At 36.2% G+C, this 24,431-nt stretch overlaps 4 protein-coding genes across 7 annotated transcripts; 2 read left to right on the top strand and 2 right to left on the bottom strand.

The window, feature by feature from the left end:
• Positions 1–859: 859 nt before the first annotated feature.
• On the bottom strand, positions 860–5,406 carry RLP4 (receptor like protein 4). The gene is made up of 9 exons (XM_012993691.2): positions 5,017–5,406; positions 3,498–4,556; positions 2,881–3,028; positions 2,454–2,525; positions 2,185–2,256; positions 1,997–2,068; positions 1,836–1,913; positions 1,549–1,730; positions 860–1,404 (listed from the first exon to the last, which is right to left on the bottom strand). The coding sequence occupies exons 1-9, from the start codon at positions 5,084–5,086 to the stop codon at positions 1,283–1,285; spliced, it is 1,875 nt and encodes a 624-aa protein (XP_012849145.1). The 5' UTR covers positions 5,087–5,406; the 3' UTR covers positions 860–1,282.
• A 1,689-nt stretch (positions 5,407–7,095) lies between these two features.
• On the top strand, positions 7,096–17,183 carry FES1 (Zinc finger C-x8-C-x5-C-x3-H type family protein). Of its 4 annotated transcripts, none has more exons than XM_088811327.1 (9): positions 7,096–7,462; positions 9,566–9,709; positions 9,897–10,113; positions 10,233–10,426; positions 10,543–11,495; positions 11,585–11,925; positions 14,867–15,095; positions 15,825–16,241; positions 16,591–17,183. In XM_088811327.1, the coding sequence occupies exons 1-6, from the start codon at positions 7,270–7,272 to the stop codon at positions 11,612–11,614; spliced, it is 1,731 nt and encodes a 576-aa protein (XP_088667453.1). In that variant the 5' UTR covers positions 7,096–7,269; the 3' UTR covers positions 11,615–11,925; positions 14,867–15,095; positions 15,825–16,241; positions 16,591–17,183. The 4 variants fall into 4 exon arrangements, with proteins under 4 accessions (XP_088667453.1, XP_088667454.1, XP_012848868.1 ...); XM_088811328.1 differs by having other exon boundaries at positions 15,825–16,026; XM_012993414.2 differs by lacking the exon at positions 16,591–17,183 and having other exon boundaries at positions 15,825–16,318.
• A 1,042-nt stretch (positions 17,184–18,225) lies between these two features.
• On the top strand, positions 18,226–19,215 carry LOC105968562 (dormancy-associated protein 1). Its single transcript, XM_012993191.2, has 3 exons — positions 18,226–18,402; positions 18,524–18,752; positions 18,837–19,215. Exons 1-3 carry the CDS (start codon positions 18,297–18,299, stop codon positions 18,871–18,873), a joined length of 372 nt encoding a protein of 123 aa, XP_012848645.1. The 5' UTR covers positions 18,226–18,296; the 3' UTR covers positions 18,874–19,215.
• A 259-nt stretch (positions 19,216–19,474) lies between these two features.
• On the bottom strand, positions 19,475–23,895 carry LOC105968538 (putative E3 ubiquitin-protein ligase RING1a). Its single transcript, XM_088811575.1, has 10 exons — positions 23,561–23,895; positions 23,383–23,425; positions 21,822–21,880; positions 21,504–21,585; positions 21,300–21,420; positions 21,167–21,208; positions 20,543–21,082; positions 20,232–20,339; positions 19,912–20,106; positions 19,475–19,803 (listed from the first exon to the last, which is right to left on the bottom strand). Exons 1-10 carry the CDS (start codon positions 23,694–23,696, stop codon positions 19,771–19,773), a joined length of 1,359 nt encoding a protein of 452 aa, XP_088667701.1. The 5' UTR covers positions 23,697–23,895; the 3' UTR covers positions 19,475–19,770.
• Positions 23,896–24,431: the final 536 nt, after the last annotated feature.

The following is a 24,431-nucleotide window of genomic DNA, read 5'->3' on the forward strand; positions in this document are numbered from 1 at the left end:
ATCTTACGAAAAGACCCCTCCACAGGTAAATTTAGGGATGCTAATTCAGTAAAACTGGACCAAAATTTCGGTACGCCAACATTTCATACCGTTTACCGAACTAAATATATGATTTGGTTCAGTAAATAACCGAATTACATAAATTTTACGTACAAATATTTAAAAGGAGGGGGTGGCTGTAATTATCCAAACAAGAGGGGTTTTTTCGTAATTTAACCATACATCAGGGGTGGCCGTAATTTGCCCTAAATATTTTGACTTTGTGTGTGTGTGTGTGTGAGAGATATCGAGAGGGGTGGTTGATGGATGGAGAGTTTTGGAAGACACGTCTGCCCTCATATGTCTCTATCACTTTGTAATCATCACCTTATACCATTTTTTTTTTAATTTTTGGTTATATATATAGAAATATTATTTAGTATTAAACGTTTTTTTTTTCTTCTAAAAATAAATAAATTTGTTTTGTCTTCTTACAGGGCTTTGGGAAGCCCTACAATTAAGGCATGTATTGTCTATCATGAAGTTGGGCCAGCTATCGATTTATCGGGCCTAATTTTCTAGTATCAATTTATGAGGCCCGAAAAAAATAATAAGGCCCATTGAGATGTCGCGACGCGACCCAATTAAATTAGAGAAAAATTCAAGTCGAAATCATTCTTATAGGCCCCGGGGATGCAAAACCGCAATCATGCAATTTTCGCCGAACTACGTTCAATATTTTTTCGAATTTGTATTCGTCAGTTTTTGTACCTGCATTTACTTTTTAATAAAAAAATTCCAAAGTTACATGTATGCATTTGATAAATTCGCTTGGGTGCAAATAAGAGAGATAAAGTAATCGGGCCGCAGAGTACGGAAATTACCAACAAAAGTACTAAATAAAAAGAATTAAAATTACACGAATTTATAATTGAACCCAAAAAATAAAATTGCTAACCTGGAGTTATGTTAATCTAAAGTACATGTATGGAAAGACAAGGGAACCTTTTTATATGGATGCAAATGCAATTTGATGATTCAATCAGAGCTATATTTCACTACAACAATATACAACACTTTCTTCTATCAATAATTTATCTTTTCAATTAGGCACAAGAGTGGCTGGCTACCACTTATATCGGAGCCTCAACCACCAAACCAATCAGCTTCTGAGTATCATATAAACCACATGAGGGCATATTTGTCCTTTCACGTACCACTGCGAATCTTCCCCATATTCGAAAAATCATCCACAGAATACGAGATTTCACACCAAAAATCTGTCTTTTTTTATTTAAATAATTTAGGCAAGTAAGCTAGGCCCGTTTTCAGCTGCTGTCCGTGCATGTTCGTTTCCATGATGTCTCGCCATTTGTACATCTCGATTAAAATGCGTCCTAGCTTTCGCATATGGAGCATCTCTCGCTAACCCAAAAAAAAAATTTAAATTAAATAAATAAATAAATAAGACGAAGATCAGAACAATAATACTATCATATATTAAGATAATTTTAATAGTGTCTTCATATTTCATGTATTCGTGATTTTTTCCAGAGAAATAAGACAAACCCGCAATTTTTTGAGTTCGAAGGATATTTTGCCTTCTTTTCCACCAACATGTCAAGCATGTGACAATAAGTAGAAGTGCCACACAAGATCCTAGCCCAATTCCGATTTTAGCCCCGGTAGAAAGATGTGGCCCACATGCTGGTAATCCAGGTATGCCGCAAAGACCTGCATTATCAGTAAAACTGCAAGTTTTCCACAGAAAAGAAAATGTTAATTATGCATAATAAGTGAATCACATGAATAATTAATAACAATGTTAAAAAGAAAAGGATAGATATAAAACATACTTGAAGCTAGCTCCATACAAGAGCCTTCCACCAAGTGCAGCTGGAACTCTTCCCGATAAAGAGTTTCCGTTTAGGTCCCTGTGTGAGAAGAGCGTAAACTTCAGTCAAGGTCAAACTATTTTCATTTCAGAGGTGAATAATAAGATGTTGAAGTTTCTTACAATATTCGTAGTGAGGACAGCTGTCCGAGGCTTTCGGGAATAGATCCATTCAAGGAGTTGAATGAGAGATCCCTGTTATTATTCCAAACCTTAATTCAGTATTTGTTTAACGAATGAAACGAGGCAATATATGTTATTACATCGAGGCAAAATATGTTCGCATCTTTAATTACGTAAACTTTACTCACAGTATCTCCAGGCTAGTTACTGTTCCAAGTGAAGAAGGAATGACCCCCGAAATGCTGTTCCCACTCAAATTTCTGTGGAGAAAAACACGAGAGGAACTTTTTTATTGAAGATAAATTGCAATATATTATATATTTATATTTAATTAAGGCATTCAGATTAATTTGATGATTGAAGAAAATGCTCATATGCATAGGAGAAAGAAAAAAAATACTTGTTTGAAATTGTTCATTCTGAGATGTATAAAAGGATCAGCTTCATATTGACTTACATGCTCTGGAGATGATGAAGCCGGGATATATCGTTTGGTAGGAAACCTTTCAAACCCTGGTTGTCGAGACCTCTGCCCTCACAAATGTAAGTAAAAGAATTAGAATCATATTACACATGTCACTAGAAAGTACAACTTAAAAAAACCCAACACGAAAATCTTTGAAGTGATAGTATCTACGAATCAAATAATTTCAGCATTATTCTTTGCCAGTACCCGCCATCTGAACAAATAAGCAAAATAACCCTTTTCTTTATAACCATTGGATTCATTTTATTGGTCGTTTGTCATCTAAAAAAACAAATCAAATTTGCATCCAATTGGTGAGTAAGTTGATTCAGCCAGTTTAACAGTTGTGATATTCTGTTGCAGTAGTAATTTATATACACTTGCTTATAGAAGACTTGGTAGAGATGAAGCTACTCACAATCCATCAATAACATATTTACTGATATTCCTGTTGTACCGACAGTCTACTCCACTCCATGGATGCTGCTCGGGAACGCACGGATCACCATTCCACCCCAAACGAACAGGAAGACCAAGTGCGCCCTTCAATTTTTGCAAAGCCTTAACTACATTAAAACAAAAAATAATCAACAATCACAAATAGGAGTAGATGCCAGAGAAAACGAACTGCAATAGATAAAGAGCTCTTTGATTCAGAGTGCATGCCGTTCAAGATTCAAATATAGGCATGCAGGTAGAGTATGACATACCGTCTTGGCCGTTTTTATTTTTCTTTTTTTCTATCTAAAAATGGTACATGCACACATCATCTTACACAGATTAAAATTTAGCATTGGATGTAACAAATAATGCTCGATAACATTACTCCACTCTACAACTCGATGGTACAGCTACATTTCACTTATAGATGACATTTTCATTCTTTCAAGGCTAAAACATTATACTAGAATGAGGTCCAATGCTTCTTTCTTACATGCAATCTCGCTCAAGCTAGAAAAGATAATGTATTCAGACGCCTACCATAAACAAAATTCATGTTAAATCTAATGTTTGAAAAATCTGACTTTGGCTTACTTTCATCTGGCAATGTTTTGGATTCAGCCGAAATAAGCTCCAAAAGCTCAATTGCACTGATTATGGCATGATTCCCTTTCGTAGGATGCAACGTTATAGTCAAACTCCTGCCATTAACAGCAACAGTCGTATTCAACACGAGAGCAGTGTTCACATCCCCAGCCATACCCACAATATCAACATCTCGAAACTTAACATCACCATTAATCAAGACATCAAACACCCTCTCCCCTGCTCCAGTCACCGCAGGATCTATTTCCGCAAAGTGCAGCCAAAGCGAGTAATTCCTCGTCGGTTCAACTTCCATAGTGTACGCCAAATCAGGCTGAGTATCAGTACTAACAAGAGCCGTTTGATACAAAGCCTCCGGATAAAAATTAGGCGATACAGATGCCTTTTTGATTCCATTCTTCGTAGATACCACAAGATCAGAACTCTGACCGAAAGTGGGGAGTGCATCCCAGAATCTGTCCCCACCCCAATGGTTCGCACTGTAATCCGCCCCGAATTTCGGATCGCGGGCCCCACAGCTGAGCCTCCTATCTGTTCTAAGAATTGTTCCTTGACCGTAGCCTTTACCGTAGTAGTAAGCCTTGTTGTCAATCTGGAGAATTTCGATAGCAAGAATGGCTGGATCTCCATGCCCTGTGCTGTGGAAGCAAATAGAGGCCGTTCCATCTTTGAGAACTATAAGCGCCTCCGCAAACACTTGCTCGTTGTCATGGTTGCTCCACCCAGAGGGGAGTGAGTAAATTAAGGTTCCTTCAACCGAGACATCGAACAGAGGCTCGTTGTCGAAGTTCGACTCGTTGACTAAGCCGAAGTAGATTCGAACAAGATAGTGGCCGTGCGGGACCCGGTTTATGTTGTAGCAGTTTTCCGGACCCTCGGATAGAGGGAAGTAACGGAGGGTGTCGAGCGAAGGGGATATGAAACTTGGGCGGGTCGCGCTGTAGGGGATTCCTCCTGTGTAATACGAGTCCTTGTACCAGAGAGTGTTTGATGGAGGACTGTGAACGTCATCACGGGCCCCACAGCTTATTCGCAATACATACGGTGCTGCAGAGAATACAAAACAATGGAAATGTAAAGAAACAATGGTGGATCAGATAATCAACTGTTGTTTGTTCTATCTCTTACTGTTCTTCCCTATTTTGACACCATGAATAGAAATCAGAATCAAATTTTGCATACTTGTTCTGAAATATTGTAAAACCCCAAACAAATGATAAATCTCCCAAATTAAAACAACACAATGAATTCGAAAGAAGTCACCCAAGTCAAATCTAGCATAAACCCAATCGAACAGTTCACTCTGTATATACAATCAAAGCCGAGAAACTGCCCATTTAATCACATTATATTCATATCCTTCACCATAAAACCGAAATAGATCCACTAAACTAATCAACAAACTAAATATGCACAATTTGTGTGTGTGTGTGAGAGTGTGTGCGCGTGAGTGTGTGTGTGTGTGTGTGTGTGTGTAATTGTGCGTGTGTGAGAGAGAGAGAGGGACCTCGAGAAAATGAAGGTCTGGGAGCGAAGAACAAAGCAAGTAAAAGCAACAGCAGCCGAGATTCCAGCATTGAAGCTCAGATTTGGTAAAATCTGAAGTTGCTTGTGCTGTATCTGAAGTTACTTTTTCCGAAGCTTGAATTGAAAGAGGCGAAAACACAACTAACATTCCATTTTTGGATCTTCTACTGATTGAGGGCGGAGAGGATCTTCAATTCTCGAGTTCAGATGAATAATATTTGGGAAAACGAAGCTTATTTTGTGTGTGGGACGTGCTGTGCAGCTACAACAAACAACAGTTGAAGTTTTATTCTTTAGTTTAGTTCACGGTATATTTTACTCGTCTCTTCAGTTTTCAGGCTTTTTTGGTAAATTACGTCCAACTTGAGGTAATGTCAAATTACGAAAGAACCCCTCATATTGAAGAATTTTCTTATCCAATCTATCTGTTGTAAATTTTCTTATACGTTGATGGTGTCAAATTCAACAAAAAAAATTTAGATTTCGTGAAATATTCTCTAGTTTATACTCGTTTTGTGTAAAAATGCAGGATTTGATGCACCACAGTTTGATAGTTATAAGTCAAACTGGAGTTCGAATGGGGTAAAATTGATACAAACTGAAAAATATTCTACATAATCTAGAATATTCTACTAAATTTGACACCACATAGACGTGTAAGAAAAATTCATAATTGAAGATTAATTGTAATTAACAATAAAATAAAATAAAATAAAAAAGGTTACCGTAAAATCAATATAGATCGAACTTAGTAACTTAGATTTAGTTTATCATTTTTCTAATAATAGCCTAATAACCTTCTAGCCCCAGTTCACTTTGACTCGTTGACAAAGAAGAAAAAGTTAGTTAACTTTTATATAACTGATCTGACGGTTGATATAGTTCCGATCTCTTATATATATTTTTTAAAATTTTTTTGGGTTAGATTTAGATGTTGACCCTTCAATCGTAGTCAAGCCACGTAAGCAAGAGAAAAGAATTACATGAATTAATGCGCAATCAACGAGACCCGGAAACCGGAATCAAGGCCCGTATACGGTATATCAGACTTGTCGGGTTGGATCCATTTTCAAATTAAACGGGCCATTGGTGATCGTTATGGGCCGTTGACACTTCTGACTAGTCACTAGTCATGGACTTATCTCTTAGACTAAATTCAACGGTTCAGCCCATTATAGAACAAACTCAAAACAAAAGGAGTTTTTTATTTAAATTAAATTAAATAAATGATGGCATAGGTTTTATCTTACATAGTATCACATGTTTGGAGCTGGATTCTGAATTATTTATTTATTGGTATATGTATCGTGTTTTGGTTTTAATGGAGTACAAGTAATTAACTATGTCCGTACAATTTAATCGACACAATAAAACACGTGTTGATCGATGGAGTATTTAAAGTACGACATTATCAAGTACGATAACTGCCAAACAACGGACAATTTCTTTTCATATTGTGCTTTAATTTTAATGGAATATTAATAATTAATTATATTTGCACAGTTCAATCGTCACGATCAAACACGTGTTGATCTGCAAAAGTAGTTATAACTCGATAACTATGAATCCGCGAACACTATTTATCGTATTTGGAGCTGATTTTTGGATTCACGTGGCGTTGACTAAAAATAATTAATTATGCCGTACAATTCAGTCGTAACGATAAAACACGTGTTGAGCAATAAAAATACTTAAAGTACGATAACTACCAACTAACAAACATGTTCTTTTCGTATCTAGAACCGGATCCAAGTCGGTATTCGTGTTTTAATTTTAGTCCAATGTAACTAACTAATTATATCCGTACAATTCGATCGTGACAATAAAACACGTGTTGATCAATAAAGTACTTAAACTACGATGATATCTAGTACGATAACCGTCAACCAACGGACAAATTCTTTTCATACTTAGTTACTATATTTGGAATTTATTTTGATCAACAATTATTAACATTTGTTGGTATCATTTCATTTGTTTTAAATTTCCAATATTCCAATAAATGATTTTTATTTATTTTTTGTAAAATATGCTACTAAAGTGTAGACAAATTGTAAGAAAATCAAGTCCAAAGTGTAAAAGCAGGTGTGTGTGTGTGTGTGTGCCCCCCAATGGTAGTATAAATATACGGGATCCGACAGGTGGGCTGTGTCACAATCAGCCACACTCTCTCTCTCAACACAATCAGCAAAAAAAGGCAGCCGTTTCAGCTTCTTCGTCAGAGATAGACCTAATGGCCTCACACGCCGCAGCGGCGCCTCCCCCATCGCCTAAACCCTCGCTCTCGGATAACGATTACGGCAGCGACGAGTACGAGGAAATTGAGGAGGAAATCGAAGTGGAAGAGGAGGTGGAGGTCGAAGAAGAAATCGATAGCGATGAAATTGAAGAGGACTCCACACCGGTCGAAGAGAATCCAGATGACGGCAAGTTTTATTTTACCCTTGATTTCGTTTTGATTTTTTGTTTTTTGTTTTTTGTTTTTTGATTTTTATGATTGTTTGGATACGAATCGTGTTTAATTGCCATGGATAACTTGAATTTTATGTTGTTAAATTGCATGTGTGCTGATTATTGGGAATGCATTAGTCTGTCTTTCTCGATTTGATCCATTTCAATTTATTATTCAAATGTTCAGGCGATTTGGGCATTTTTTTCGTAAAGGAGTTTCTGAATTAGTGCATTTTACTTGTTTCCTGTGCATTTATTGTGCTGATTTTTCACAGATCTTCAATTGATTTTTAGCCACTTTGCTTAACTGAGTCTTCATTTTTACTATCATCGATTTGGAGACTGGTGCAACATTTGACTTTTGACTTTCTGTGATTCTAATCTGAGAAATGCATCTATGTTCTGAATTACTGTGTATGCATGTAAAGGGACTGTTGTAGCCTTTCCTTGTTTTTACAAAATCACCAACACTTGAAGCCTTTTGTGGTCTTTCTATATTATTCTCCATCCGATCCCGGATTTTTGATTGGATACCACCATGCTTGATTGCTTCTCTGATTTTGTAAGAGTCAAGTGGCAAAAAAGATTTTCTAATATGCGTACTGAATAAAATTCGGAGTGCCTTAAGTTGGGCTTCCACCTCGAAGTCATTAGGGTTCATAGCATTTGCTGAAGTTGTGGCTGTCAATTATGTGACTTGGGTATTAACTATTAACTATTACCTTTTGGCATTTTCGTTTCTATATACTCAGTATTGTTTTCTTGGGGAGGCCGTTTTGATATTATTTAACATTTACGTGTACGCTATTCGTAAAGCTTAATTTAGGTTATCGATAGTTTATTTATTTTTTAACAACTTTTTTCCGAATAGCAGCCGTTTTTATCTCTCTATTTTATGGAAATATTTAGTGAAACCAAAGTGAAATTTGGAAAGCTAATAAATATTTGTACCTACATTTCTCATTAATAAGATAATTTTTTTTATTGATTTCACTTTTTTCTGTTGTTTAAAAAAAAAAAAAATTAGCCTTATAGACGGCCTACAATCCGACCCCAAAGGAAATCAAACCTTTAACCTAATACTATTCAACCCACCCCAATACCACTCAGGCCAAGTTTTCGCAGTTCTCTTGCTGGTTAATGATTCAACTAATGCATCAATGTGTATCACATGGTACATATTTTATTCTCTTGCAAATAGAAGCGAGCGTAAATAACACGGGAGTTTGTCAACCTTTTGGCAAACTAGCCAAATATTGGGACAACAAATCACCCTTTTCGCAAACTAGCCAAATATAGGGACAAGGAAATAATTCTTGCCCTTATTTACCATATTCCTATCCGAAATGCATTCCTTCTATGACCTACTCATGTGTAACCTCATCTTGTACTTTCTGCGACAGGTCTCCTTTTTTTCTTTTGAAATATAAAGAAATGAATTACTGAATGGGCAGTGGCTTTCTGTTATAATTGGGGCCAAGACAAGCTCGCATTGTCTTTGCGTCAAGGCTGGGTTATCTAATACACATTTGATTAGACCAGCCTCAGAAGTGTGATAAAGAAAACACTTCAAATGTCGTACTGACTTGGAATCTTGACTTTTAAGTTGTTCTGGATCAACTCAGTCTTTTTTTTTCTCTATGGGATAAAAAGAAATGGTATTGCCTTACTATATCGGATTGGTATAATCCATGGTATGAATTACACACTCAAAATTCATATGGGACCATATTTATAATATTTTTACCATTGCATGGTAAAGAAACCATTAGCAGGACACTTCCAGAAAGCAAATTGGTGTACACTTGGACACTTTTCTGCACAAAGCTGGATTGGTTGCCTAACTGAAACAGCATCTATCATAATTCAAAAGGATAGAAAAAAGTATACCTCGTTTCTATTGAATAAATAGTTCGAGAAACAATTTTTACTTTTTGTATTTGTATTAAGCACTGGAGGTACTAACTAATTCTGTAAGACCAGATTACGTTCAAAACTCTTGTCTATCTGAAGGGATTCAAATATCTTTCTGGTGAAATCTGTTTCAAAGTATTTACCTTTCTTTCTCTGCCTTGTAGATACCTATCTATCTATGGAGATTGATGAGGACGAAGAACACATAAACTCAGGTTCTGTAACTCAAGGAATACCTGTTTCAGACCCAAAAACTGATATCATCGCTGAACTGAAAAATTCTGGTGATGTCAAAACTTCCAAGTCAGGTGAGAAAGAAGAGTTGCATGTTAATGGTGAGCACTTATAGTATTTGATTATGTTAAGCGATGAAGGTTAACCTTAAGGAGAGATGCTGAAGATCTCCGTTTGTTTCATATCACATTGTAGTCCTTTATTAGTTAATTTTGTGATTTGATTTTGAGAACCACAAATCTGAACTTATGGTTCTTGCAGGGGAAAGAACCTCCCGAGACACCAATCCAAAGACTCCTTTTCACAACAGTGCTGCAGTGAATCATACAAAAGGATCTCCTTCTGTTGGAGATCTCAAAACTGCAATGGTAATTACTGAAGCCTTTAGGGTGAAGGATAGTGTTATTTTGCCTGTTACGGCAGGAACCAATCAAACTGTTGTAGAAGCTGCGCCTAATGTAATTCCAATGTCAACAAGGTTAAGTTCCTATTCTAATTTCAATAGTCATATATGCATAGTGGTTCTAGTTACAGTAGCAGTTAATTTCAGTATTCCTTTTGCTAGAATAAAGTCCTGATTACAACTAGGTTTCTCAGGTCACATGATGCAAAAATAAGGGTCAGAGATTCTCCTCCTACTGGTGAGCGTGATGGGGGGAACAAAAAACTGAGGATTGCATGTGAATTTTATGCGAAAGGATGGTGCATCAAAGGGAATTCTTGTAGGTTCCTTCATTTGAAGGACGGACCTGATGCTGCGGTACAGAAAATTGATGTCTTGGATAGCGAAGGTAACTTTATTTTTTGGTCTTGAGGCATCTAATCAATGCTATTTTCGGAAGTACGTCTTAACGTTAAGTCTTCGATCTTATGAATAGATGAGCACTTTTTTTTTTGGTTGTGGCAGCATCTTCAAATGCATGTATTCCACCGCAGCAAAGTGGGGAGAACCCAAAACTGAAGAGTGAGACCCAGAAGTTGGTCCAAAGTAAAGATGATAAATTCAGTGCTGGTGGCTCTTTTACATCGCATGACAATCATCATAGACCCAGGATTCCCTCTTTTGAAGAATTCATTAGTAAGAAAAGTGAACTAGTGAAAAATGACAATCTGCTTACAGAATTACCTTATACTCATTCTAGACGGCCTTTATCTTTTGGTTCATCTTCTCGGAACACCAATGCTTCTGGAACCCAGAAGCTTCCGGAAAGAGGACTAGAGCAGCGTGCTTCTGTATCCTCTTCCTTTCACCAAAGCATTTCACTGGTTCCTCATTCTGAACCAGAAAGTCGGTCACGGGACCCTGTTTCTGGGGATACTGTGCCAGCTAAACATAAGACTGAGTTATCTTTTAATAATTGGGAGCCATCTGTTCCTTTCCTCCCTTCACATGATATAACTCGAAATTTACTAGTGAAAGAAAATGTACATAACCCCATAGGCGACAGCATTTCGCAAAAAAATGTTAATTCCGACCAAGGATCATCTATTAAGAACGCAAAGGTGCAGTCAAAAAGTTCTGAAGAAGAGGAGAAGCGTATGAGTTCGGTTAATGTTGTGAAGGTTGATGGATCTATGAAAAGTGATGAAACTGGTCTCGGTGGCAAGAGCGACAGTCAGTTGCAAATTGAGTCAAGGGTTTACAGATGGTTTCAATCTGCACTTGTAGACTTTGTGAAAGAATTGTTGAGCCCAACTTGGGAAAAGCGCCTTCTGAGCAAGGATGCTTATAAATTAATACTGAAGAAGTCCGTTGACAAAATTCTGAGCACTTTGCAAAGCCACCAAATTCCTAACACAGCTGAATCAACTAAGTTGTATCTTTCTGTATCTGAGCCCAAAATTGTTAAGCTTGTTGAGGTTAGTCTATTCACTCACTGGTAGAATACTACCCAGAGTTAATTACATTGCTACTTCTATTATTTGATATCTTGCCATTATAATTGCAGGCATATATCGAGAAACATGGAAAATCATGAGACTGCTGACTGTGTAATCTCTGTACCAGTATCCTCCATTTCTCTCCATCTATCTCTCCAAAAGGGAAGTTTTGAACTTTATTCGTGGGCCCTTATAATTTTATTAAAAAAAAAACTAATGTCGGCTCTAAAACAACGGCTGGTGAACTACAAGCTTTGTGTTTAAGATTTCTTATTTTGTTGATAAAAGTTTAACCCTTTATAGATCTCTACTCTCTGATGTGAATCCCTAGGGAAAATTTCGGTGAATTACTTGCATGAGTTCGCATATATGCATCAACCTGCAATGTTTACATGTTAACTCAATAGAGGTAATTATGTGGTGAATGATGCTGATACAGTATTTGCCTTTGCCTGCATCTTCTTTTTGATAGAAGTTCCTTCGTAAATGGGGATGTGGATGAATGTCAGTTTTGTCTCTAATTCAGCCTAGGGATTATGCCATGGCTTACTTATTAATGACTGACTTGGTGACAATCTTGATTTTTGATGTGAAAGAGTCAGATGGGGCTCATCTAATGTTGTTCACATGTCTTTACGTTAGTGTGTCTTGAGATGTGTGATTTAGGTTCCTAAATCTAGCAGCAGTATATCTTTGGGGGATGATCTGACACAGTCTGGAGTATGAATAACAGTTATGACCTGTAATAATATTCTGACAATTTGAAATCATGAAAAATTCCTAGACGAAGAAGACGACAAAGTTTCGCCTACTATAGCTAGGGCTGTAAATAAGCCAAGTCGGTCTACGAGCTTTGTGAACTAGCTCAACAAAAACTTGAGCTCTAGGTTTAAAAACTTGAGATCGAGCTTCAAAAACTTGAGCTCGAGCACACGAGCTTGACTTTCTTATGAGCTGAGTTTCAGTTCATTTTTCGTTGTTTAAATGCTCACAAGCTGGCTCGTGAGCTTTTTATATTTTTTTAAATATGAATGTATAATAAAATATAAATAATAGTACTTAAATATAAAATATAAATTTGTTTTAGATATTTGAGAAATACGGTTGTCATAATAATAATAATAATAACAATAATAACAATAACAATAACAATAATAATAATAATAATAATAATAATAATAATAATAATAATAATAATAATAATAATAATAATAATAATAATAATAATAATAATAATAATAATAATAATAATAATAATAATAATAATAATAATAATAATAATAATAATAATAATAAAATTTAAAATTATTATTACTTATTATTCTTATTAATAAATATAGAACAAAATATTAATAATAATACTTCAATTTTAAAATTAAACTTGTTAACTGTTAAAAAGGTCATGAGTCAACTCGTGAGACTTAATCGTGAACTGAATCCCTAAACATTTAGAATCGAGCGAGCTCAATTTGAGCTCGAGCTCATGAAAATTTACTCAGGTTCAAGCGAGCTTGAACTGATCACAATTGAGTAATCCTGTAAGAGATATGATGCTTCCTTGCTCTTCAAAGAGAGTCTCTGGGCCATATAAGACATGAGTTGGTCTAGACTGAAAATTGTCTTGTCTTTACAAGTCCATAACATAATATCCTTCTAGTGAGCATACACAAATAGATGAGGATTTCGTGAACATATATAAAGGATGATTGAGGTACAAGAAGCTTATAGATGCATATTAGACATTTAGCTCTGATGTACAGTAAGTTATTATGGAATCCTTCTAATACAACTTAACGAGTAGGGTTGGCAATAGGGCCATGTGAACCGAGCTTTGATAAGCTCAAATTCAAATACCACCCGATTTTACGACTAGAACTTCAAATTCAAACACCACCAGAGTTTAAAGTTGTATGCTCAAACTCGACTCATATTATTTAGGGTATCGGGCTGAAATCGGGCTCAACTCGGGCTTATACCACTAATATATTTCATCATTGAAGAAAAAATTATTGATTACTTAAATACACAAGACTGTTCTGATTTCACACTAGTATATCAATTTCATGCTATAGTCCATAGTATAGAATGTTAAAGTTATTAGAAAACAAAAAGTCTAGGTCATAGGAATTATGGTAAAACTAACTAAATTTCAAATATTCGTAAAATAGCATAAAAACTATTCCTTTTAAAAAAATATGCTATATGAATGTTAAAAAAAAAAAATCTAATGCCTTTGCTAAAAAATACGCTATGTAAATTTATTATGCCTTTGCTCATCATAGAAATATGTTAAAAACATTTTGAAAACATTTAATGCCTTTGCTCATCATAGAAATATTTTAAATGGTCCAAATAAATAAAAAGCAAAAATATTTATTATGTTCAAAAAAGGAATTTCGTGAATTATTTTAACATTTAAGTTTAGAAATAAATTTCAATGGATGAGTGTAAATTTAAATTCTCATTCATCAGCCTAGTGCTTTTGTCAATTAGTGTATTTGTATAAATAATAAATTTGGTAAATATTTAAGTTACTTATTTAATAGGAATTAAATCGGAGTAAGCAAATGGTGAGCTCGAACTATGCTCATAAATTTTATAGGCTTAGTATAGTCTCAAACTCGGTCCGATCTACAATTAACTTGGTTCGACTCAAATAAAGTCAAGTAGAGCCATCGGGCTTCGATTAGACCCAACTCAATTGACAGTCCTATTAGCGAGTATCACATACAAAGATATGTAGCTCCGACGTTCATAATACAATTAATAGCTTGTAAAACTACAGTTGTCTAATTGTTTTGTTCCTCAAATGTTTTAGATACATTCATTGAATCGGAACCTACGATGAGTGTACGAATATGTTGGACTCGCTCAAATATTTAAGCCCAATCCCTCGATTATTGGGGTTAATGATAGTCCAGGGTGGGTTCCTATTTGATGTTATATATTTTCATTTAAATCATTGGGGAACAAACAATTAGACAACTATAAATTCACCAACTATTAATTTATTATGAACCAAGGAGGACTGTAAATTGGTGGTATTTGGTACTCGCTAAGTTGTATTAGAATGGTTAATAATTTAATACATGATCTAAATGTGTATTAGCTTCTCAAGTTTCTCGTACGTAATCAAATCATCTTTGATATATTAGTAAGTACAAAAGATTACTGTCGAATTATGTTTCTGATTTTATTTTAAATATTGGGAATGCTTAATTATGGTAAGTCATATAAGCACAGCTGTTGTTGGCATGCATTTAATTCGTATATAACTGACAGATGTAAGATTTCTGGAGCAGCTATTAAAGATTGATAAAATGTTCTGAATTCTTTCTTGTGAGTAACAGATTTCCTGCTATAAAAGCCAAATCTCAGTAATCTGCCAGATGTAACCTTACCTGGACAAAGCTGGAACATACCAAACAAAGACCTAGCCACAGTTAATTGCAAAACTCAAATGAGTACAAGTGTCGAAAATCATGGAAATGAAGCCTCGCCATTCTCTGCAGTTCCCTCACTGCAATGTTTGCTCTTTGACGCGGGGTGTTGGCTCAAGGCTGCGACAATCTCTACAAGGTGTGGTGAATGATAATAGTTTCTGGCTGAAACTCTTGCTCTTCTTTTTTCCGCTTGCTCTCCTTTTGACTTGTGAATTTGTCTCTCTACTGTTACTTTTGTGCTTTGACTGCTGCTTTATATCTGATCTTTTCTTGCGGCTCGGAATATCTGTCAACAAATTTTCCAAAATTATTTTATTTGGGGCGGGCTGATGTTGATATGTAGAGATTCGGCCGTTGGAGTGCAATTTATCGGGTGATAAATTGTTGTTGAGGTTGGAGCCTCTGAATTCGAAGTCCGTTTCTTGTTTCTGCATTTTGGGGTGTTCTTTTTTCTGTTCTTGAATACATACAAGGCCTGCAAAGGAGAGTGACTCACTTGAGGCGAAATCTGCTGCCATATTGGGGAACATTTTCTTTGCCATACTGGTTTGGATAGTTTTAATGTTTTTTGCAAGGTTTCTTGACCTTTTTATATGTCAGGCTGGGGTTAATAATGACAGTGACAGGATTATATTTATATTCTTCGTTTGGCTTAACGTAAACTTTGTGGTTGTGTGTATGTACTCTCTCTCTCTGAGATCCTGTCTGTCTTTTGTAGAACATATTTTTTTCGTTGTCTAGTTTGAGGATTTTTATGTAAATTAGTTGTGTCTGAAATTGTTGCATTGCATCTTTATTTTTCGATTAAAGTTGTTATTTTGATATTATGATTTATGAATCAATTTTTTATTTTCTTTGAGTGCAGAATGAATCTTGTAAAGACTGTCAAGAATTGGTGTAAAATTGCAGCAGGGATCATCATTGTGGACTAGTTGGAGTTGTGAAACTTAATTGTTGCCGTGGGCGCGTGGCATTGGGATGTTGGAGAGAGAGAGAGATTTGAACTAATTGATGTGTACGAGGTTGAAAGTGTGGGATACTCCGAAGAGTTGCAATTATTGGTGAAGGTGAGTTTAAGGTGGTGTCGTTGTCAGAAGAAAACAGGTTGTAGAAACCGCTTATGTGAGGATGAGTGTTCCAATGCAATTCATTTAGCAAATTTCAGTGGTAACATTCTCCAGTGGGGCCTACATCCCATTGTTTGCAGCCGTCCCTCCTGAAATTTACAACTGCCGGCGGCGAGGAATTGATGACGTCACAGAGGGACAAAGTTAAATGTGTAGTGAGTGCATACATCTGTGATGACGTGTCCTTAAAAGAAAAATATTGAATTGAAAGTTTAAATTTTTGACTGAAAAAGATTAATTGCTTATAAGGGATAATTAGCAAGAACCCCCTCATCTAGGTAAATGAGTTAAGAAAACACCCCCTTCCAAAAATAATTAGAGAAAACCCCCTTACCTAATATTCCACTCAAGTGATATTTTTATAATTCCAAAACTACCCTTAATTGTCTACTATACTCTTTCAAATCCTAATCTTATTTTCTCTTCTCTCCCGTCTCTTCTTTTCCCGTCCATTCTCTTTTTTTTTTTTTTCTCCATTTTATACTTTTCTCTCTCAATTCTTAGATTACTCTCTCTTGATCGAAAGATGAAGAACCAACCGGAACGGAACAACGATGCTAATTCCGTTGAAGCCATTGTCGTCGGTGCCGTCTCCTTCGCCATCGTTGACGAAGTCGGGTCGGGGTCGTCGGCGTCAGATCTTAACAAAGTCGGGTCGTCGACGTCGGGTCGGGGTCGTCGTCGGATTTTTGATGGGTGGTGGTTCTGATTTGGTTGGTGGTGCGAGTTGTGATTTTATTTATTTATTTGTAATTAAAAAACCATCATAACTAATAATATCAAAGTAAGGTGATGATGTGTGTTGTGACGGCGGTGTGGTGACGATGGGGATGCAGATTTAGGGTTTTTTGGTGGATTGAACGGATGAAGATGCGTGTAGAGAATTTCGCGCAGGCTGTTACCTTAATCGACTATGTACATGTTCATAGTCGATTAAGCTAATCGACTATGCTCTGGTAGTCGATTAAGGTTCATCGACTCCAATTTTTTTTATTTTTTTTAGATTTTTTGTTTATTGCTTTCAATTGTATAAATCATTTATAATATTTGTATATTTTTTTTGTTTTTGTTATACATAGTTGATTTTGTATTTTTTTCGCAGTTGTGATTTGTTATTTTTAGTAGCAGATTCTTAATCGACTATGCTTCACATCATAGTCAATTACTATAACTGATATAAAACAAAAATTAAAAACAAAAAAAAAAAATAAATAATTAAATAATTTCCTTAATCGACTATGAAGCATAGTCGATTAAGGCTAATCGACTATGCTTCATAGTCGATTAAGGAAACTGATACAGAAAAGACGGAAGAAAAAAAACGGAAAAAAAAAAAAAAAAAAAAGTCGCTGAGCGTGACCCAGTGATGATGTGGTGGGTGGGGGCAAAGCTGGAAAGTATAATGCCTGAAAATGGGTGTGGACTTTTCTCAAATGGACTAAAATATTTTGGGCCTCCCTCAATTAAAAGAAATAATGAGGGAGTTTTCTCAAATAGTCCCTTATTATAATTGTATATTAATCTCAATTATAGTAATCAACTTTGGAAAATCAGCTTTTGGATGTTTAAAATTACTATTTCACCCGTGCGTATAGGAATAATTTAAAAAGTAAAAAGAATTTTAGATAAAATAATAGATAACTTTAATATTTGATTTAGATAATATGACATAATATAAAGAAAACAATTATTCCTTTTTAATACACCAAAAATAAAACAAAATAATTGATTAAAAATTATTAGATGTGAAAAATATGATATAAAAAATAAGATATATTATTGGATAATTATATTGATGAGTTACTGAATTATATAATCAAAATATAGTATTTGAAATGGCTGGTTAATTATATATATTGGTGAGTTACTGATTTACAAATGCTATGATTTTCTCACTTCAATACTGGAAAAATTGTTTTTTATTCATTAAAAAAAAATAATAATAATAATTAAGTCAGTTTAAATAACATAATGGCATTTTGGTTGGACCCCAATATTCTCATACTCTTCTTACCCATAGATAGAAAAAGGACAACCATAGTAAAAAGAAGAAAACCCAACACTTGTACAAAGATCCATCATCTGTAATAACTTTAATTGGGAAATATGGAAACGGAAAAAACCAACTCTCCTTATTTATGTAGCTACAAAAACCAAACAGTTATATTAATTTCTCAACAAACGAAAAAAAGAAAGAAAAAAGAAAAAAAATGGTGCTTCTTGATCAACTTTGGGATGATGTTGTAGCCGGGCCTCAGCCCGAACGTGGCCTCAAACACCTCAAGAAGGTGTATACCAACCCCTTGAGCATCAAAGGTTAGTTTTAATTACCATTTATATATATATACATACATACGTAAGCATGTATGTATGTGCATGGCTTACACGCACACGGACGCGGACACGTGTTTGTGTGTGTTTTGATGAATGTATGTAGATTTTGTGGGAGAGGGTAGCAGCGGTGGTAATAGCAAATACCAGAGGTCACTGTCGATGCCGTCCAGCCCGCCGACGCCCGGAACGCCGACCAACCTGTCGCCGACGGGGGGGCAAAGGGACAACGTGTGGCGGAGTGTGTTCAACCCCGGTAGCAACCTCGCTACCAAGAACGTCGGCTCCGATTACTTCGATAAGCCGCAGGCCAATGCACCTACCGTTTACGATTGGTACTATTTTATATATAGATTAATTAATTTTATCGTTCTTATTGGTTAATTAATTAATTAGTTAATAAAAAATCTGGTGTGCAGGATGTACAGTGGGGAAACTAGGAGCAAGCATCGCTGAAGAACAAGTGTTGGGAATCACGATCACCGATCGATAACATCACCGGTGGTTGTATGTAAATAATGTGTTGTTCCACCTTTCTCAGCGTGTGGATCGGAGATGATCACTGCTGCTGCTTAATGCTTTTAGTTTTATTGTGATTAATAATTGTTTATTGTGTGATTAAGCTATATATATATTTAAATAATAATAATTAAATAGATTTAGTTGGCTTAATTGGCCAACTTCTTGTGAAGATGCTGGCAGTTTTTCTGATCTACTATGGACTCTGTAGATCATCTGTCATGTTATCTTACTAGTATTTTTATAAAATAAACTGTCTGTGAATTATTTATTTTTTAATTACTTATTTAATTTAATGGTTTTTTTTTTGTTTTTGTTTACCATTGTAATAGAGTTACAACCTCGAATAATGGACCTTTCTTAATGAATTTTAGCAATCATAATTCAACGCCCATGTTCAGAAATAAGATCAAATATTAAAAAAAAAATTAATAATAAATAAATAAAAAATCAGATATAAATTCACAAACACACACTACACACTAATGCATCCATATATGATATTGATATGTAAGTTGGCTATGATGCTGAGAGTATATTCAGTTGATGAAGTTAGAGTCCAATATGAATGATGAAAAATATTTTAACATTTAAAGAAAATCTATACACGAAATACCTGTACCAATATATAAAGCTGTCGAAAGTGAAGCCATCATAGACGAAAACTCAGACTAACTCCTCTAGTAATTATCTAGTTCTTGCATAAATATATTTGACTTTGTAGAACTAGTAAAATTTGAAAATCTTACAAAAAGAACCGTAATTTAGTAAATCGAAGCAAACTTTTTTCAGTAATCACATTTGGGGTGCGGCTTCGTATCCTCGCCGATTTCCTTAGCCTTGCACCCTTTGCCGGTATGCTAAAACCTGAACACACAGAATTAGAACAATGACTGTTTATTCCATATGCCATAGCAAGAGAAAATATGCTCAGTTCGACTTTTTATACATCACAGGGGAGGATAAAGTTCTTACCAGATTCTGCTCGGTAAAACTGGCAAGTATTTCACCCAACATCTGATGCTCGTTCAACAGCCGTAGCTCGTTTTGGCACGGGTTTACTACACCGAGTTTGTTTTTGAAACTTTGAGAGCTGTTTAGAGGATGAAAATCTTTCACTATCAGTATCTCGATTTCACTGGCTTCCATGGATGTCTGCATAGCAACATACTGCAAGAATAGGGGATCCAAAAACCATTCAGGATTCTGTATCTACTTCTTCGTGAAAATATGAAAATATGTCGGACAGCTGAATAAATATTTTCAAGAACTAGAAAACGCAGGTGTGGAAATACCTGGCATAAGTGTCTAACTGACGATCTTGAGCTACAGCAGAGATAAGGTCTCTTCAGGCTGGGTATTTTGTCCTCGATCAACGAAACAAGCGTGAGACTAATCTTTATCTGAAAAAGAAATCAAAACTCAAACCTCTCAAGTTTCTCACTAGAATGCCACCGCAGTAACACGAAAATGAAGCTGTTCTTATTTGTCTGCATATTTCATTATTTGCTTATACCAAATCAACCCTTAACCATACAGCTCAACTCAATTTCAAACGTCGGGGGGGGGGGGGGGGGGGGGGGGGGGGATTTTATAACATTTTTACCTCATCATTTTCGTTTGAACATTGGAGATGCTCTATTAGCTTTGGGAGGCGGTTCCTGGAAAGTTTGCCGCTAGCCCAACTTAGGCCACCACCATGGCGGGCGGTACTCCTCATGCCGCCTCTTCCCCAGCCAAGAATTTCTGTACCTCCAAGAAATCCAACCGAAGCACCGAGTAATTCTCTGCTAGGTTCTATTATCTCAGTACCATCAGAGCCTCCATCTGCTGCATTGGCTCCACATGATTGTTGCTGTGAACTTCGAGCTCCACCCCATTTCTTGTACCTCTTTGGTTTGACTTCAGGCGAACGCTCGTCGGCCGAAGATGAGTCTTTGCTGCCATCATTCCCATTAGCTTCTTCTTCATCTTCATCGGATCCTTGATATTCAGCGACTCGATTGTTTCTCCGACCTCTCAAATTTCGATTACTGCCATTTTTACTAACACGAGGATGGGGAGCTTCTGCAACTCTGGCTGATGTTCGTTTCTTTCCCAGTGCTTCTGCCTGTCGACGGAAAGTCTGGGAAATTGAATCTTGAATCTGTAACAGAACAGAAAATTATTAGCACAAATGCAGCTGCCAATGTTTCATGAGTAATCATTTTGCTATATAAAGTATTCTCACATGCTTATTGCGAGTCTTTTCCTCTTCATGGAAGGCCAATTCCTGCAACAATAAACAAAACAGTTTTTCTGCTGAAGCGAAGTAGACTTTTAATATTGACAAAAGAAGATTCCAATAATTTCGTAACTGTTACCTCTTCCTCGTATTTGTCAACGTCTGGATACAGAGCGGCAATCAGGGCATCATAGTTTGGATCATCTCTCAAAGAACGACGACTGGCACAATGTGTGCGGCAAGCTGGACATTCGTTATTCCTGCATTCATGGCCAACAGTAAATTTCGAAAGCCAGTATACAAAAGTTGATCAGGGCACTAAAAAGGAGGGGAAAAAAAGTACCCTAGGCGCATGGATTTGTCAATGCACTCTCTGCAGAAACGATGTAAACATTCCATGACTGTCCTTGTCTTCCTAATAATACCTGTCAGTCAAATGTGTTAAAAATCAAAGCATCCGAATACTGAACTGAGAAAAAACCGAAAGGGGTTTATTTTCTTAATTTGTAGCCACATTAGCATGAAAAACAACCATTTAAAAAAAAAAGCCAATAACTAGAAGGCAGAAGCAGATCGTCATTGTTGTTTCAACTAGACGGCTTTTTGTAGCATATAACTATCATATATGTGAATCTGAAAAACTAAACTTAAAGAGTCATACCTAAACATATTGGACACTGCACTTCCTTGCGTATTTCTGCCAGCTTCACAACAATAAATCTGGAAATATCACAGCACACACTTTTAGACTAGTTCGTACCAAATGCCACATGCAAATAAGGCCAAACTCGTATAAATGAATAGAGAGATTATTTCTTTGCATCACTCTAGGGCCTTGCATACCAATATGTATGGTACAATAAAGGATTACGAAAAAGTGTGAGATAATTGTAATACAATAAAGGAAATAAGTGACAAGGTCAAGTGAGATTCGTAGAGAAGTTCGGTTCTTCAAAAAAACACATATCTGAAGAGTTCAATCTTTGGCATCTTGTTATCACTAGTGTAATTTCTGCCACATTAGGTTTGGGGTTGGTAAGTGATAATGAGTATTCATTAACTTCGACTGATGAATCTTTTCTTCATTCCAGCTCACTAAAATGAACTAAGATGATTTTCTAAATTTTGAGTTGCTAATTTTGAATTGATACAAAAAATTAATCTGACAAGTGTCAAATTTCAACAAAAGAATTGCATTAACACCTAGGTAAATGTCCCCAGAACATGGTAACCACCATAATTATCACAAACAGAAGGCCAAAAACGCACAACTTTCCTAACCACAAAGGCACAAAACTATTGAAACTACCACCAGGTGCCGATTTTCAGAATTTAAAGTTCTCGTGTTGTGGTAGTAAAAATTTAGTCTACATCAGGCTTTCAGAAAAAAAAATATGTGCCAAAAGTACCCCCGATGGGCCCCACTATTGATTTCATTGTCCAGATCAAATAAAGCCAGCCTTTACCAATCAACTACATCCATGGCTACTCCAATGTGGCCATTTCAGTGGCAATCGGGTGCATAGTAATTTGAACCAAAATTCTGATTGCTCACAAGACCTAGGATCTACCTCAAATTCGACCTCCAACAATATTCTATTGAAAACAGAAGCCAAAAGATATAACTATAGATGAAGTCGAATAGCTTGACATTGCAAGTAAAATGCAAATCTAAAGGTTTTAATTACAAATTACGAAGTCCACAAGTGAAAGAAACTATCTAATTCCCAAAACTTGATCCGATTATAGAGATAATATTGATGAAATAACGGCAAAAGGAACCCTACAATTCTCAACTACCTATGCCCCAAAACTTAAACCCAAATACAGATATCATAATCCTAGGTCACTTGTAGATGGATCGTGCAGCCAAATCCAAAATTAAGTTTCATCAGCTTTCAACAAGAAATCGAAGATAGTCTACGAATCGAAATCACTAGAGATCTAAATGTAAGAATAAGTCACAACTCCTTAATTGGCTTCAAGTAAACACAACGTATCGCACAACAAAGCATGCAGATCTCAAACTATATCTACTCATATAACATCAAAACGGGCCGAGAAGAACAACAGAGTCGACCCAGCCAGCAATTACAAACAAATACATACATTCATTCATATGTGTGTCTAGGGTGCTAGTACGTGACTCTGCGCGTACAGTATTAGTGCGCGAATAAGTAAGAATATAGGCAGAAATAAGAAAGAGGGAGAAATAGAAGTACTCTTCTTTCTCTCCATCGCTAGAGTAAGGGCTCTCGTCGGAATCTGAAAAAAATTGAACAAACACGTAAATTATTAGATTAATCAGAAAATAAAATCAGATAAAAATGCTGACCGTAACTCGAATTTACTGCAACCAAATAATAACGCATGTGCGCAGAAGTGTACATGAACACGTACCGGAGGCGTCGCCGGTTTCTTTCTGGTTGTGATTCTCGCTGAGTTGGACCGAATCATCGGGTTTTTCTTCCTCGAGCGGTGGCTGAGGGGAAGGAGGCGGAGTGGATGCTTCAAGGGGACGCTTTTGGGCGGGCATTGAGTTGACCAGGCGGTGCAGGAGCTCAGCGGTGGCGGCGGAGGCGGTGGCGGAGGTGGCCGAGGGACGGAGTCAGCGAAGAAAGGCAATTGAGTGTTGTCTTCGTTCCGGTGCTTTGTCGAAATATAATGTGTTAATAATACTGTATCTCTGTGTGATTTGGGTTAATGTTGTCTCCAGTCTGCTCCCATACAGTTCTCTACAATTTTAATTGGGTCTCTCTGTCAAGAGTAACAACTTTGTATTTAAACTAGCACTTTCTACTTTGCAGCACCAAAGGTACAAGTCCTAATCAACTAGGTACAATACACAGTACTTTTTATAAGGAAATGAAACTGAGATTTGTTGCAGCTTATTTACATATTATATTGGATATAAATATGAATCTATCGTAGATATTAGGGGTGGGCATTCGGGTCGGGTTATTCGGGTATAACCCGACCCGGTCGGGTATTACCCGACCGGATCGGGTAATTTTTTATGAAACCGGGTTTTTTCCGGGTTCGGGTACCCGGTGCTCCCAAACCGGGTCGGGTCCGGGTATTAGAAATCCTACCGGGTTACCCGATCGGGTACCCGGTTGAATTTTTTTTTTTTTTTTTTTTTTTTTTTTTTTTTTTTTATATATATATATATGTATATATATATATATCAGTATATGTATGTGTAATGCAGTATATGTATGTATATGTCTATATATATGTATAGTCTGTATCTCTGTATATATATATATAT

This window comes from Erythranthe guttata, chromosome 13, assembly GCF_056151865.1.
Source record: "Erythranthe guttata isolate IM_541 chromosome 13, IM_541, whole genome shotgun sequence".
NCBI classification, from domain to species: domain Eukaryota; kingdom Viridiplantae; phylum Streptophyta; class Magnoliopsida; order Lamiales; family Phrymaceae; genus Erythranthe; species Erythranthe guttata.

What these genes read in the sequence shown, in the direction of transcription:
- LOC105968538 (XM_088811575.1), bottom strand. Translation starts at nt 23,696, where the DNA reads ATGCCCGCCCAAAAGCGTCCCCTTGAAGCATCCACTCCGCCTCCTTCC. An exon ending in GACAAATCCATGCGCCTAGG is followed by an intron (nt 21,421 to 21,503) that starts GTACTTTTTTTC and finishes CCATGAATGCAG; the next exon opens with GAATAACGAATGTCCAGCTT. An exon ending in CAGTTAGACACTTATGCCAG is followed by an intron (nt 20,107 to 20,231) that starts GTATTTCCACAC and finishes CTATTCTTGCAG; the next exon opens with TATGTTGCTATGCAGACATC.
- LOC105968562 (XM_012993191.2), top strand. Translation starts at nt 18,297, where the DNA reads ATGGTGCTTCTTGATCAACTTTGGGATGATGTTGTAGCCGGGCCTCAG. An exon ending in CAACCCCTTGAGCATCAAAG is followed by an intron (nt 18,403 to 18,523) that starts GTTAGTTTTAAT and finishes GAATGTATGTAG; the next exon opens with ATTTTGTGGGAGAGGGTAGC. An exon ending in GCACCTACCGTTTACGATTG is followed by an intron (nt 18,753 to 18,836) that starts GTACTATTTTAT and finishes TCTGGTGTGCAG; the next exon opens with GATGTACAGTGGGGAAACTA.
- RLP4 (XM_012993691.2), bottom strand. Translation starts at nt 5,086, where the DNA reads ATGCTGGAATCTCGGCTGCTGTTGCTTTTACTTGCTTTGTTCTTCGCT. An exon ending in CAGACCTTCATTTTCTCGAG is followed by an intron (nt 4,557 to 5,016) that starts GTCCCTCTCTCT and finishes TATTCTCTGCAG; the next exon opens with CACCGTATGTATTGCGAATA. An exon ending in CTGTCCTCACTACGAATATT is followed by an intron (nt 1,914 to 1,996) that starts GTAAGAAACTTC and finishes CTTCTCACACAG; the next exon opens with GGACCTAAACGGAAACTCTT.
- FES1 (XM_012993413.2), top strand. Translation starts at nt 7,270, where the DNA reads ATGGCCTCACACGCCGCAGCGGCGCCTCCCCCATCGCCTAAACCCTCG. An exon ending in CGAAGAGAATCCAGATGACG is followed by an intron (nt 7,463 to 9,565) that starts GCAAGTTTTATT and finishes TCTGCCTTGTAG; the next exon opens with ATACCTATCTATCTATGGAG. An exon ending in TGATGTCTTGGATAGCGAAG is followed by an intron (nt 10,427 to 10,542) that starts GTAACTTTATTT and finishes TGGTTGTGGCAG; the next exon opens with CATCTTCAAATGCATGTATT.